This window comes from Tamandua tetradactyla, chromosome 5 (genome assembly GCF_023851605.1).
Source record: "Tamandua tetradactyla isolate mTamTet1 chromosome 5, mTamTet1.pri, whole genome shotgun sequence".
Taxonomy (NCBI): domain Eukaryota; kingdom Metazoa; phylum Chordata; class Mammalia; order Pilosa; family Myrmecophagidae; genus Tamandua; species Tamandua tetradactyla.
In genome coordinates this window covers 171,045,154-171,058,382 of record NC_135331.1, presented here as the reverse complement: position 1 = coordinate 171,058,382, position 13,229 = coordinate 171,045,154, and the positions used below count along the sequence as shown (strand labels likewise).

At 36.9% G+C, this 13,229-nt stretch overlaps 1 protein-coding gene across 2 annotated transcripts in view; it reads left to right on the top strand.

Annotated features, from left to right (window-relative positions):
- Positions 1–13,229, top strand: part of LAMA4 (laminin subunit alpha 4) — a 147,237-nt gene that overhangs the window by 89,922 nt on the left and 44,086 nt on the right. For both annotated transcript variants that reach the window (XM_077162698.1, XM_077162697.1), the window contains exons 13-15: positions 3,875–4,023; positions 7,358–7,499; positions 8,762–8,858. In XM_077162698.1, the coding sequence (XP_077018813.1) occupies positions 3,875–4,023; positions 7,358–7,499; positions 8,762–8,858 (388 nt within the window). The remainder of the gene's footprint in view (positions 1–3,874; positions 4,024–7,357; positions 7,500–8,761; positions 8,859–13,229) is intronic.

Sequence of the window (13,229 nt, the reverse complement as noted above, 5' to 3'; positions counted from 1 at the left end):
TCCATCCAACTCCCATCACTATTTTGGTAACTTCAAAACCCCTATGGTTGGGAATACCAAATTTCTGAGCTTCAGATCTTTGAGCTTCTCCAATCCAACAGGCTTCTCCTCCAACCACCTCTGAGATTCCTCCCACGTCCATACAAAGCTCTTGCCATTAGTAACAACACCTCCTCCAAATCCCAGTTTCAAACATACCCCCTCCTTGAGTGCCATCTCTTAACTCACTTACTCTAGAGTCTCCACTCCAACAGTTCTCTGACAACATAGAGATCTCCTCCACTTCCTTTGTCCTACTCTTCTCATACTGACTCTTCCCTCATTAGGCAACGAAGGTCATCAATACAAGCATTCTTTTGCAAGTACCCTTACCTCCCATGCCCACCTGTTCCTCTGTTGTACTCACCTGAGAATCCTAACCCTTGCTAAATCCAAGAATCCTCAACTCCATAGCTGTACCAGAGCAGCCATACATGACTGGTGGGAAATCCATCTCTCCTATCAGTTCTGGCTGGTGACTTCATGCTTCATTGAAAAAAAAAAAAAAAACCAAAAGGAAACTCCCTCATCTTTCTTCCCCATATAAATATACCGACCACCTGCACCTGCATCCACACTTCTGCCTCCCTCCTGACATGACAAATGAAATGTCCCTTCTCCTGTCAAATTCCAGTCCCTCCACTTATGCTCTGAATCCCATCCTTATCTCTCTTATCTGAATCTTCCTATTAGATTGTAAATTATTTGAGAACAGAGACTCAAATAATTCTTTGAGTCTACAGAACTACAGAAAATAGTTCTTTTCTGTATATTCTGTCTCCTAAAAGAGAGCCTGCCACGCACTAACCATTTGTTGAATGAATGAGTAGAAATGGAATGTCAGTGGTCATTTTTCTGCTTATAAAATTAAAAACAATTTTTTTCAAAACATTTTTCCCCATACAACCAACCAAATCTCTTGACACTTAAAACAATACTGTCTCTCTAAAAATAAACCCTTTGTAATAGGAACTATGCTGCATTCTTTGTGTACAAAGATCAACACACTTCCTGCCTCCTAGGATTGTGAAGTCTAGTGAGTAAAATAACCATGAAAGTAATTACAGTAAAAAGTGGATAACTGAAATATGTGGCAATAGTTAACCCACTCTGAGGAGATGAAGGATGGCTTCAGGAAGATGTGAGCTGAATTTGGAGGGATGAGTAGGAATTTTCCAGATAGATTGGACAGAAAAAAAGGGAAAGGCATTCCAGGTAGGTAAAGGCACAGGAGCCAGAAAAAAAATGGAGCATTCAAACAAGAATTAGTTGAGGTTGGACCATATGATGGAGTGGTGTGGGGAGAAATAATGGATTGGTAAGAGAAAGGGGTCAGTTAATAAAGCCACACTAAAGAATTTGGATTTATTCCTGCAAAGCAATGGGCTGGTTTTGAGGAGGGGAAATGATATAATCAGATTTGCTTTATAGAAAGATCATTATTCCTACATGGTGGTAGAAAATTAATTAGACCAGAAGACAAGGCTTAGGAAGAGATTAGATACCTCAAAGGAGAGGAAAGAGCTGACAGTCCCACTGAGAAACACCCATCGTCTTAAGGTCCCCTTCCTGGCAGGGAAATAGAAGACCCAGGAGAAAGCAGCAGCATATAAGTTTGTAGAAGAGGGCATTTTAAGACAAAGACAGTGACCAAGGCTGTCACAAAACTAGAGGAGAGGTCTAATAAATAAAAACTGGAAAGTGTCCAATGGACCTGGCAATATGGGGCTCTGGCATTGGGGACACTGGCAGAAACCATTTCCATGGATTTTCCTGCATCAAAGCAAGAGAAGAAGCTGAAGGGGAATCTAGAGCTGAGGAATAGGTTAACTTTGTTTTTAGCAGGAGAAACTTGGGCAGGTTTATATCTTGCTACTAACTAAGAAAAATGGGAAATGGGGTCATTGAGAAGATGGGGGAGTTTGCATTATACAGAAAATGAACTCTTCTTCCTCTTAAAATAGGAGGAAAATGTAAATATAGTTATAGCTATAAATAAACTGATATTTCCTTTGTGGGGGGTTGGGGTTGATGGTAGCAAAAAGTTGGGGAAATTCTTGCATATTAGTACTGGAGGTTCTGAGGGAGCTTCCCATAAATAGCACCATTTTTCTGAACCTAAGTTCTAAATAACTTGAAAAACAAATAAAATAGTAGTTATGTAGTCCAAGAATAGTGGCCACTTTTATTTCTGGCATAGCTAAGTTGTAAGTATGGTTTTAGGTCTGTTAGCCAAGTAGGACTCTAGAACTGTTAACTCAGTTCCAGAATTAGATAGCTCTACCCAGCTAGACAAGAAACACTCTGGGGCTTATGTGGTGGTTCCACCAGGATGACCTTCATTGTGGATGAACAGAGGAAAGTTCAGGCTTCCTGGTGGCATCTTACTCCTGAGAGCAAGAAAGTTGGAGTTGAGCAGAACCAGTACAATTCTTCTTGCTAATTTACATATAAAAGAAAGTGAGCAGAGAGTGAATAGGGGTGGAGAGGTCTGGAGTATAACTGATTGAGCTCCCTTTATCTAGAGGAAACATCAGGTGGGTAAAAAGAACTGTTTCCCACTAACAGTTAGCTTACATTTTCTAAACAAAAAAGAAAAGAAAATGATCTGTTTGGAATAAGATGGAGGTGAGGAAGGGAAATATTATTGGCTTGAGAATGGTGTCAAAGTTTAGAATTGCTGTTTGGATGACTGCAAAAGGAAACCTCTATCCAGTTAGAGGGTGTCATGGTTAGGGACAGGTGTCAACTTGGCCAAGTTGTGGTACCTGTTCATCTGATTGGGCAAGCGCCGGCCTGTCTGTTGCAATGAGGACATTTCATAGGATTAGGTCATGATGACGTCAGCTACATCCACAGCTGATTCCACTTGTAATCAGCCAAAGGGGAGTGTCTTCTGCAATTAGTGATGCTAAATGCAATCATGGGAAGCCTTTTAAGGAGGACTCAGAGGAGACAGGTTCCATTCCTGCTTTGGCTGGTGAGCCTCTCCTGTGGAGTTCATCCAGACCATCCATTGGAGTCATTGGCTTCGCAGCCTGCCCTGTGGATTTTGGACTCTGCGTTCCTACGGTCATGTGAGACACTTTCATAAATTTTATATTTGCAAGTGTTCCCTGTTGATTCTGTTTCTCTAGAGAACCCTAACTAATACAGAGGGCCCAGCAGAGGCTGGCAGAAATAGGTTTCTGCAGCATCACACAGTGGTTCTGATCTTTAGCCAAGATCACAGGAGGCCTAGGTTGAAATGAAAGCCAAGAGAAGTGGTATCAAGAGGTGAGTTTCAAGGAGGGAGTAGTTAACCACCTGACTTGCAGCTGAGAGGTTAGATGATATGAGAATAGAACAATGTCCATTGGATTTAGTAACGTAGATGTCATAAATGAATTTCTGCTTTGGTGGAATAGAAACCAGACTGGAATAGGTCAAAAGGGTGAATAGGAAGAGAAAATAGAAATAGCAGGCATAAACAACTGGTATTTTATCCAGACATTCTTCTATGAAGAGAATGGAAAAGTAAGGCAGTAACTGTAGGGAGATAATGTTGGGTTTGTATTGGCTGATGGAGGGTTTTTGTTTAGTTTAGTTTTTTTTTTTTGGATGGTGTATGGTAGAGCATGCCTGAATGCTAGGGAAACAATCCACTAGAAGCAAAAAGTTTGAAAATGCAGGAGAAATAAATATCTGCTTATGGTAGTTCATACTCATATAGACCTGGCCTGTAATTTGCTGAACTTTATAATAAGGATAGGTAGAGATTATCTTTTGGTGTCCCTAGGAAAAGTATTTTAAGTTCTTCTAAATTAAATTCATTGATTTTTTGACATTTTTAAAGAATGCATCTGGGATTTATGCAGAGATAGATGGAGCCAAAAATCAACTACAAGGAAAACTATCTAACCTGAGTAACCTCAGTCATGGTTTAGTCCAAGAAGCTATTAATCATGCACAGAACCTTCAAGAAGAGGCTGATGAGCTGAACAGGTAATTTTCTGGCTTCAGAAAGCTAATATCTACATGGGCTGAATAAAATGTTTTTGGTCAATTCCTCAAGCCAGGGTTACTGGGATACCGTGTTAGCAGGTTGGTTTTAGGGTGGGGGTATTTTGTTAGGGCGGGGGTAACAGCTCTTTTGGACAGACTGTTATTCAGTTTAAAAACATGTCAGATTAGAAATCTTGGGGGGGGCGGTGCTTTGGGGGGTGATGGGGAACGGTTCTATTCTCACAGTTATTGACAGGGTGACCTAAGGAATTTTGGTTATGGGCATAATTTCTGCATTATATATTATCAAGTAAATCAGATTCTTTTACAAGGTCTAATTGTACCATCATTGCCCAGTTATTTCATAGACAGTATTAAGTTTCCACACGCAAATGTCTTCTGTGAAGCTTAAGTATTGGGAGTTGATAAGTAACTCTGACTTCTGGTAAATGGCCCACCACTCCGCAGTGCCCAGCAGGACCTTTGGTTTCAACACCTGTTAAGAGAAAATCAATTGACAATTTTCCTTGCAGCGTTTAAAAGAGAGTCACACATCCCTTGGGGACTCAATTAATGTTAATTGAAACATACTGAAAGAATGGGAATTGAATTCATGACCCTGAAGTAACAGGCATATAATGAAATCATTATACAGACAGACTACAAATCTGGCAATTAGAAACAAGGACCTGTAAAGGTCACAAATAAAGTAAGAACCAATATTAACTTCTGTTCAGATCTTAAATCCACCCCCCCTTTTTTTCCTAATTGCCAAAATTTTCAAATATTTTTCCAGATCTCTTGAGAATTGAGAGAAGGTAATAAATATCATGTGAAGTCTTGGCATGTGAAATGTGTTATATCCAGCTAAATGTCATGCTCCCAGGATATGTGTTTTCGATCAAGGCAATAAAATGGAGATTTGATAAAATGCAGTGCTTGGTAATATACTAAATCGGCAAAACATTGCTTCTAAGATCCATCCTATGGCTCTCCTTATTTTTCTTTTGCCATTTTAGTAACTATGTCCTGTTCATTGGGATCCCAAAACACACCTTCTCTAAATGCCATTCTGCAGCAGTGTTCTAGCCTGATTCTAAGGAAGTTACCACACCTTTAGACAAAACAGTATCAGAATATTAATAATTCTGAAGTCCCTTTTGTGTTCAGGATATTTCTAACTGAATAGATTCAGGGAAATATCCAAATTTATAGATGCTTTCTCTTCAAATTGAAAACATTCTTCAACATCTATTGGGTATATACAGTAATTTGCATGTTATGCCTAAAACAGAGATAGACATAATTCATCAAGAAGCTTCCACTCCCAAAGCACATTTCTATTACGACTATTGATTTAGAGTCTGGCTTGTGCCTAGTAAGAGAAAGAAAGGCTTTGCTTCAAGCTGTTTGGTATTACATCTTACCACCACTTATTATCCACCGAAATGAAAAGTATACATATTAATAAATATTTGTAACATTTTAGTCCTTGTTTTCCTCTGTCTTTTAAAACTCTTATCTACCTTCCTCAGGTTTTACTTTCTGAACCATTTTTAAGAACAAACGATTGGGGATGGGGACAAGGTGGCAAGTATTTGAACAGTAGTTACTTCTGCAGAGCAAGTTTGCATTCTGACTTTTGCAGGCCATAGGTAATTTTGCCTTGGTGGACACTTCTTCCATAAAAAAAAAATTTTTTAAATGCTATTTCATGACTGGCATAAAGGCTAACATAATAATAACAATAATACTCATTTTTTTCTTCTGATTAAAAAAATGAAAATGAAAGCATTTCTCTGGGCTCCTGAAGGTATCATGGGCCCTGAGGCGCTGTCTCCTGTGCCTAATGGATAAATTGACCCTGCTGCAGAGGAGATAGCTTGATGATGGCCTTGGATGAAAAAGAGGGAAGCTGCTGAGAAAACAGAGGGAAAGAGAAAGTGGCTCTAAGACTGAGAGAACATACAGGGACTGGAACTGATCAAGGAGACTGAGAAATAATTGCGGGACTCAAATTATCAGGGTAGTTTAAGAGATGACCTGCATGGGAGCTGCCATATCATAAACATGGTCATAGACAATCTTCCGTAAGTTACTGATTAATAAAGTGAAACTAATTATCAGTGTTTGGAACTGAAGAACATAATAAAGGAACTGATGGGTTTAAGACAAATAAAATTAAGACAAAGGATTTAGAAAGAGCAGTGGAAGGTACAGTAGAGTTTACCAAGGAAGAAGTATGTATCAATAAAATAAATTAGGTGGGATACATTTCCAATTTGAAATTCCAATTCAGAAAATAGTTTCGGTATAATACACCCTAAGGTTTACTGGATGTCAGACACATTACCAAGCATTTCACATATTTTATCCCAGTTAGACCTCACATTAGTCCCCTGAGGGACATTTCATTTTGGCCCCTGTGAGAGTGCCCAGTGCATGATGGATATCCAATAAATGTTAGTTGAACCTTACACCAGCCAGATAAGGACAGAGGCAGAGAAGAAAGCGTGTGTAAAGGCAGATGGGGATGGAGAGGTGCGTTGGGGTGTGCATTTATAAGGCATAGCTGAACCTTAAGCGAGACATACCTTAGCAGCTGTATGTCCTGGGCAAGCTATGTACCCTCTCTCAAAGCCTCCGTTTCATTTATGGGAAGGGAAGAACAACGTTTTCATCACGGGTGTGGTAGGAATTAAAGAAATAATATATGGAAAGGGGCTAGCCCACTAGCTGCCCGTAAAAGTGCTCATTGCTCATGATTCCCCTTCTCAGGGGAAAATACGCTCTGTTACATAAAGCGAGGTAAAGATGAATATAAGCTTGAACAGAGAAGAGTAAAACCAATTCATACAGTCACTCAACACCGGGCTGAGGTTTCATGTGCCCTCTCAGAGCCATGATTGTTCTATGAAGAGATGATCAGTGCTGCTTTGGGTTTGTAGTTGTGGTAGGGGACGGTCACAGAGTTCACTCCTCTGCCTGACTTCCACCACAGAAACAAACTCTTGCTGGAAAAGGTGCAGAATGCTGTTTTTTGGGGTTTTTTTTTTTTTTTCATTATCGTTCTTTTTTTACTGTGGCTGCTGCCAGGCAAGCAGCTGGCCATGAAGCCAAAAAGGGTGAAGTCTTGGGGACAATGCAGAGAGGAATGCAGGGAAGAAATACACCTAGGAAATGCAGCTCAGCAAAGCCTTGCCAAGCCAAGTGACTTTGAATAACAGGAAGGAAGTTTCTGTGATCCCTGAAATATTAAAGTCAAAATGTACAAATGGTCCCATTTCCCAAGGACATAAGAAGGAGAAATCATGAAAAGTGTGTTTGTTTACAGGAGTTTGCACAGTTCGGATACCAATGGGCTGGTGCAGAAGGCTTTGCATGCATCAAATGTCTATGAAAATATTATCAAGTATGTCAGTGAAGCCAATGAAACAGCAGAACTGGCTCTAAACATCACTGACCGAATATACGATGTGAGTATTCCCTTATTTTAAAGGACATTCATATGTTGCCTTTTCCAAGCTATGCTTTTCTATTTTCTAATGTCATCTCTTGAGCTTCTGAGATGAAATACAAGTGGAAGAGAGGGCAGGGAAGTGGAGGAAAGACCATTTTACTTATGCCGTGAAGGTTTCTGTTGAGCAAGGTCTTCAAGATGTGTTATACTTCAGTTGGCAAATGACAGTTTTCTTTAGCCAAGGTCCATGAAGAAAACATATTTAATTCTTGCTGATAGAGTAGGTGCTTTGTGCATAATCCAAAAATTTTAAAATGTATTTTGTTTACAAACACCCAACATGCTCCCGTGCAACATCCACCAAACATACTCCCCCCAATTTCTCTCCCCCATCCCCTGGTAACCTCTAATATACTTTCCATGTGCAAATTTGCTATTTCTAGACATCTCTTATAAGTGATGTAATATGATGTTTGTCCTAATGTCACTTGCTTATTTCTCTTAGCACAATGTTTTCAAGGTTTTTCCATGTTGTAGCATGTCTCAGAACTTCATCTTTTCTTATGGCCAAATAATATTCCATTGTGTATATTGTACCGCATTGTTTATCCAATCATTTGTTGATGGGTGTTTGGGTTGTTTCCACTTTCCGGCTATAGTGAATAATACCACTATAAACACTGGCATAAAAATATGTTTGAGACCCTGTTTTCAATTTCCTTGGGCATATGTGTAGAAATGGAATTGCCCAGTCTTATGGTAATTCTATGTTTAACTTTCTGAGGAAGCACCATATTGCTTTGGCGATGAAATGGTTGTACCATTTTACATTTCTACCAATACAGTACAATTCCAATTTCTCTGAATCATCTCTAAAACTTATTTTCCATTTTTTTTTCTTTTTTTAAAAAAAGCTTTCCTTGTAGGTATGAAGGGGTATCTCATAACTTTGATTTGCATTTCCCTATGGGTAATGACATTTGTATTTTTTAACTCAAAAATTATTGAGTGTCCTCTGTATGACAAGGAGTATGGTGGAGCCTACAGGGCACTGTTCCAGGTTGGCCAAATTGTCCTCAGGAAACACGTGCGTGGAAAATGTTAAGGACCTTATTTTCTCATGTTCTCATTTGACCTTGGTTTTGTGCTATGAAAATGAACTCATGTGAATTTGACTTGGTGTTTAGCAGGTAAACTGTTCCATTTTAAATCCTAAAGCTCTGAAAAGCTGATGTCTTCTGCTGTAATTCTCACTCTCTCCACTGAATACTTTTGTAGGCTGTGAGTGGAATTGATACTCAAATCATTTACCATAAAGATGAAAGCGAGAACCTCCTCAATCAAGCCATAGAACTGCAAGCAAGGGCAGATTCCAGTAAATATCTTTGTTTTCCTAGCTTCCTACTACTTAATTCCTGTTTCCCCACTTCTCTACAGTATTTTTGTATGTATACAGAGAGTTCAAAATTCTAAGATTAAAGAATAAATGGTATTAAAGCTGAAAAATATGTTAGCAGCTCCTGCTCAGGGTCAAGGTATTAAAAAGCAAAATAGGATTTTTCAAAATAAATCATTAAAAAAAAGAAAGAAAAAATCCTTCCATGTACTAAAACTGCATGGAAACAAAACAATGTAGTTATCCAAAATAGGGTGGATATTCTTGCTATCAAATAGGCTTATTGGTAGAAACTTACAAATACCGATTTTCAAGGAGATGATATCGTAAAATTCACTTAATAAAACTATATTACACATAATTTAGTCTTTTGGGCAATTCAGAAAAACTGTCAAAATTTTCCCATGAAGGACTGGATCATCATTGTGAAAGAAAATTAAGATGTTAGGGTACCACAAAGTAGTCTGGTTATTTGCACTTTCTTGAAGTTTGAGTTCTACATTATTCACTATATTTATGACAAGCCTAGTCATGTGGAAAGAAAACCCTCCAAAGGCTAGTGTTTGTCTCTGCTAAAGCACACACATCCGAGAGTGGGAGAGGTAAGAAAAAACAAAAAGTGAAATCATTATAGTCAATTTTGAATATTGTGATTCCACAACTGAGTGCATTAAGAAAATTTCACTAAGCATTGTTCATCTCTGAGGTACTGCACTTATAGCTAAGGATAGTTGAGCATTGACTAATGAGGTCAGAAATTCATTATCTAGCTAACTTATAAATAACAACTAAAAACAAAGACAAAATTTCAAACTGAAAATTTCATGAAATCTTATCAAAGCAATTAATCTCAAGTCTAACCATGTGTTTTTTTTTTTTTACAAAAAGCCATTACACATAGAAAATTAATGCATTTTGTTTTTCATATGGACGGCACTTAACTGCTCAATTACCATATTTTTTTTAGGTTTTCTGGGTAAGCAAAGGCCATAAAAATCCTATTAAGTTTCCCTATTCTGTTAGTTTATAAATCAAATTAATTTATTATATGTCTAATCCTGAATCTACTCTTTAGAAAAATGTTAGAACGTTTGGAGTATTAGAATATTAATAGCAACATATTTTAAAATAAATCTTGCCAGGTCTTATGTATTGTTTTTGTTTTTTGTATGGGAAAACGATAATATGTGAGTCTTCATGATGCAGTGGCTTAAATATTTCATTTTCCTTGATGATTTGCAATGTATTTTCTCAACCCTGTCATTGTTGAGTTATTGTACTTCCTGAAAGTGACTTTTCTGGAATGAAATCTCTTCGAAATTTCCTATTTTATGTCCAGATAAATCTCTCTGTATCAACCTCTTTGAATATTTTACACTTCTGGCCATCTATTTCATGACCTTGTTTTTTAACATAGATTTACTTGCAGAAGTGACAGGGATGGGGGGTCACGGCTGTGTGGCTCAGAATTTTATAGGACTGTCTCTTGAGACAATACTCATGTTTATGACATAAACTCAGGTTTTCCAATTAAGCCATATTTATTTCCCAAGTTACATTATCATTTCAGATAACTGTTTCTTCATCTCCAAATGATTTTCAGTGAGCAGTGATCTTAGTTTCCCAGCTTTCCTTTCTTCGTAATCTGATTCAAATAGCTAATAATCTGTAATGATCTCAGGGGTCTGCTATGTAAAGGAAATATCCACTGAATTCTTTTCTAAAATGAGAAATTTTTTTGCAAGACAGTAAGTTCTAAATAGGACAAACTTTTTATGAAACATTTCTCCTTATAAAACTTCAGCCCAAAATAGATTTTCTTTCTCCTGTTTTTAATCAAGAGCTCCAAATACAATTTAAGTCAAATATATACTTTCTCAGTATGCTGGCCAGTGATTTTTTAAATGCAATTTTGTTGAGATAAATTCACACACCATACACACTGAATAACCAGTGATTTTTGCAGTCGTAAGACCCCAAAAGAGCTGAACGATTGTTTACATCATAATATTAAAAACTTGAAACTATTAAGAGATGGAGAGAAGATGCAATACAGCTACAAAGTACGTTTTAGTCCCTCCTTGCATTCTGGGAAAGTGCTTGACTTTGTTACACCCTAATTGGTGACAGTATCTACTAAGCTCTACCATGTATATACCCAAGTATGGGAAAAAGGATAACTGAAGAGCAAGCCAAGGACACCAAAACTCTGTAACAGGAAAGGGAAAGTACACCATAGGAGAGTGTGTATTTATGAACACATTGTAGATGAGGAGAGTACAATGAGATGCAAAGAAATCATTTTACTGTTTGTCAAGAAGCATAGATGTCCTGATGGCTTTGGAAATAAGCAAAGCAAAAACAGAAACCAAGAATTACTGACAAAGTTGATCACTCCATTCAGATCATGAGCTAACACATCACTCAACCTGTTTGGATTTATTCAGAGATAGAGACTATGCCACAAGCACATTTTCAAGAATAGTTTTTGGGAGAAAAACACAATTAACCAAAACTAATATGAGAAGAAATAGCAACTCTGAATAAAACTGTATGGGTGTGTATATGTTTAATATATTTAATCAGTAATTAAACTCTTCACGTAACAAAATCTCAAGGTTTGAATGACTTTACTAGTGAATTCTTCCCAACATTTGAAAAGGAAATAACGCAATTCATATAAAATCTTCCAGAATATAGAAAAACTATAAATACTCTCCAATTTATTCAATGAAACCACCAATATCTGATAAGGACATTTTTAAAGGAAAATTATAAGCAAAATTCTCTCATACAGAGTTGCAGAAATCCTAATCAAATTATGAGTAAATCAAATCTAGCACACATAGAAATAACAATACATCACAACCAAGTTGAGTTTATTGTAAGATTTCAAAGATCATTTAACATTAAAAGATATCCATTGTAATTTACCACATAATAAAGGAGAGAGCCATAGGATCATCTTAGTAGATGCAGTAGAATCATTTGATACAATTTGATACCTACTCATGATTTAAAAAAAAACAACTCTTAGCCAACGAGGATTATAAAGCAACTTCCTTAATCTAATAAAGAGTAATAACTATATTAATCAAACATATTAATGCTGAAATATTGAAAGCTTTCTAAGACTAATGCACTTAGATTAACAAGTCAGCACGTGATTGTTGTATTCTACATACAATTAGAAAGTTAACTTTTTAAAATAACATTACAACAGCATCAAATAGTATCAAATATCTAGAAATACATCTGATGAAAAATGTTAATACCTCCACATGTAGAACTTTAATACTTTGCTGAAAGAAATTAAAAATCCAAATGAATGGAGATCTAAAGAAAAATTAGATTTTGTCTCACCTAATCTGTGACTACAGTAGTATTTTAGATCTGGAATAATATAAACAAATACCATATTCATTGAGTAGAAGACTCAATACAATATCAGTTATAATACCAGAAATGTTTCTTGAGAATAGATTATTAGATAGATAGTTAGATAGATAGATGATACAAAATTAACAAGATGATTCTCGATTTCTATGCAAATAAAAAAATAATCAAGACTATCTTGAAAAGAATAAAACTAAACCTGGAAACTGCCAGATATCAAGACTTATTATTACACCACAGAAATTAAGACAGAGATATTAAAAATTATATACTGTATCATTTCTTTTAAATCATGCATCAAAACAGCAATAACTGCCAGGTAGAGCTAGAATACAGAACAGTGGTTATCTTTGGGATTCAAGGGGAGGTGCCAGGGTGCTAATAATGTTCTACTTTCTTGACCTGTGTGCTGGGTACATTGTGTTTCTACCTTGTGAAAACTCTGCAGGCTATTCACTTATAATCTGGGCCCCTTTCTACTTGCGTGTTATATAGCAATTAAAAATTTTATTGAAACAATTGAGAAAAAGACTTTTCTTATGGAAATAGTCATCATCATACACATAGAGCTTTTCTTTGCAGCTGATTATCAACGGTGCTGCTGGGTGCTATTAATCACAGCAGTACTTTATTATTCAGTCAGAGAAATAAGCCATTCTCTCTACATCTTTTATGAGTCACTTTAGGACATCTTAAGTCACTCACAAGTGGGGTTCAAAATTTTCTGCAATCCTTGGGTGGGCTGCAGTGGCTCAGCAGGCAGAGTTCTCGCCTGCCATGCCAGAGACCCAGGTTCAATTCCATGTGCCTGCCCATGCTAAAAAAAAAAAAAAAAAAAAAATCTGCAATCCTGAACCTTATATTCCAAATGCACTTTTCCAGAATTGATGATCTATATTCAGTAATCAGAATTTGCTGAAATAGGAACTTTGTAGAGGCATCCTATCCCCACTG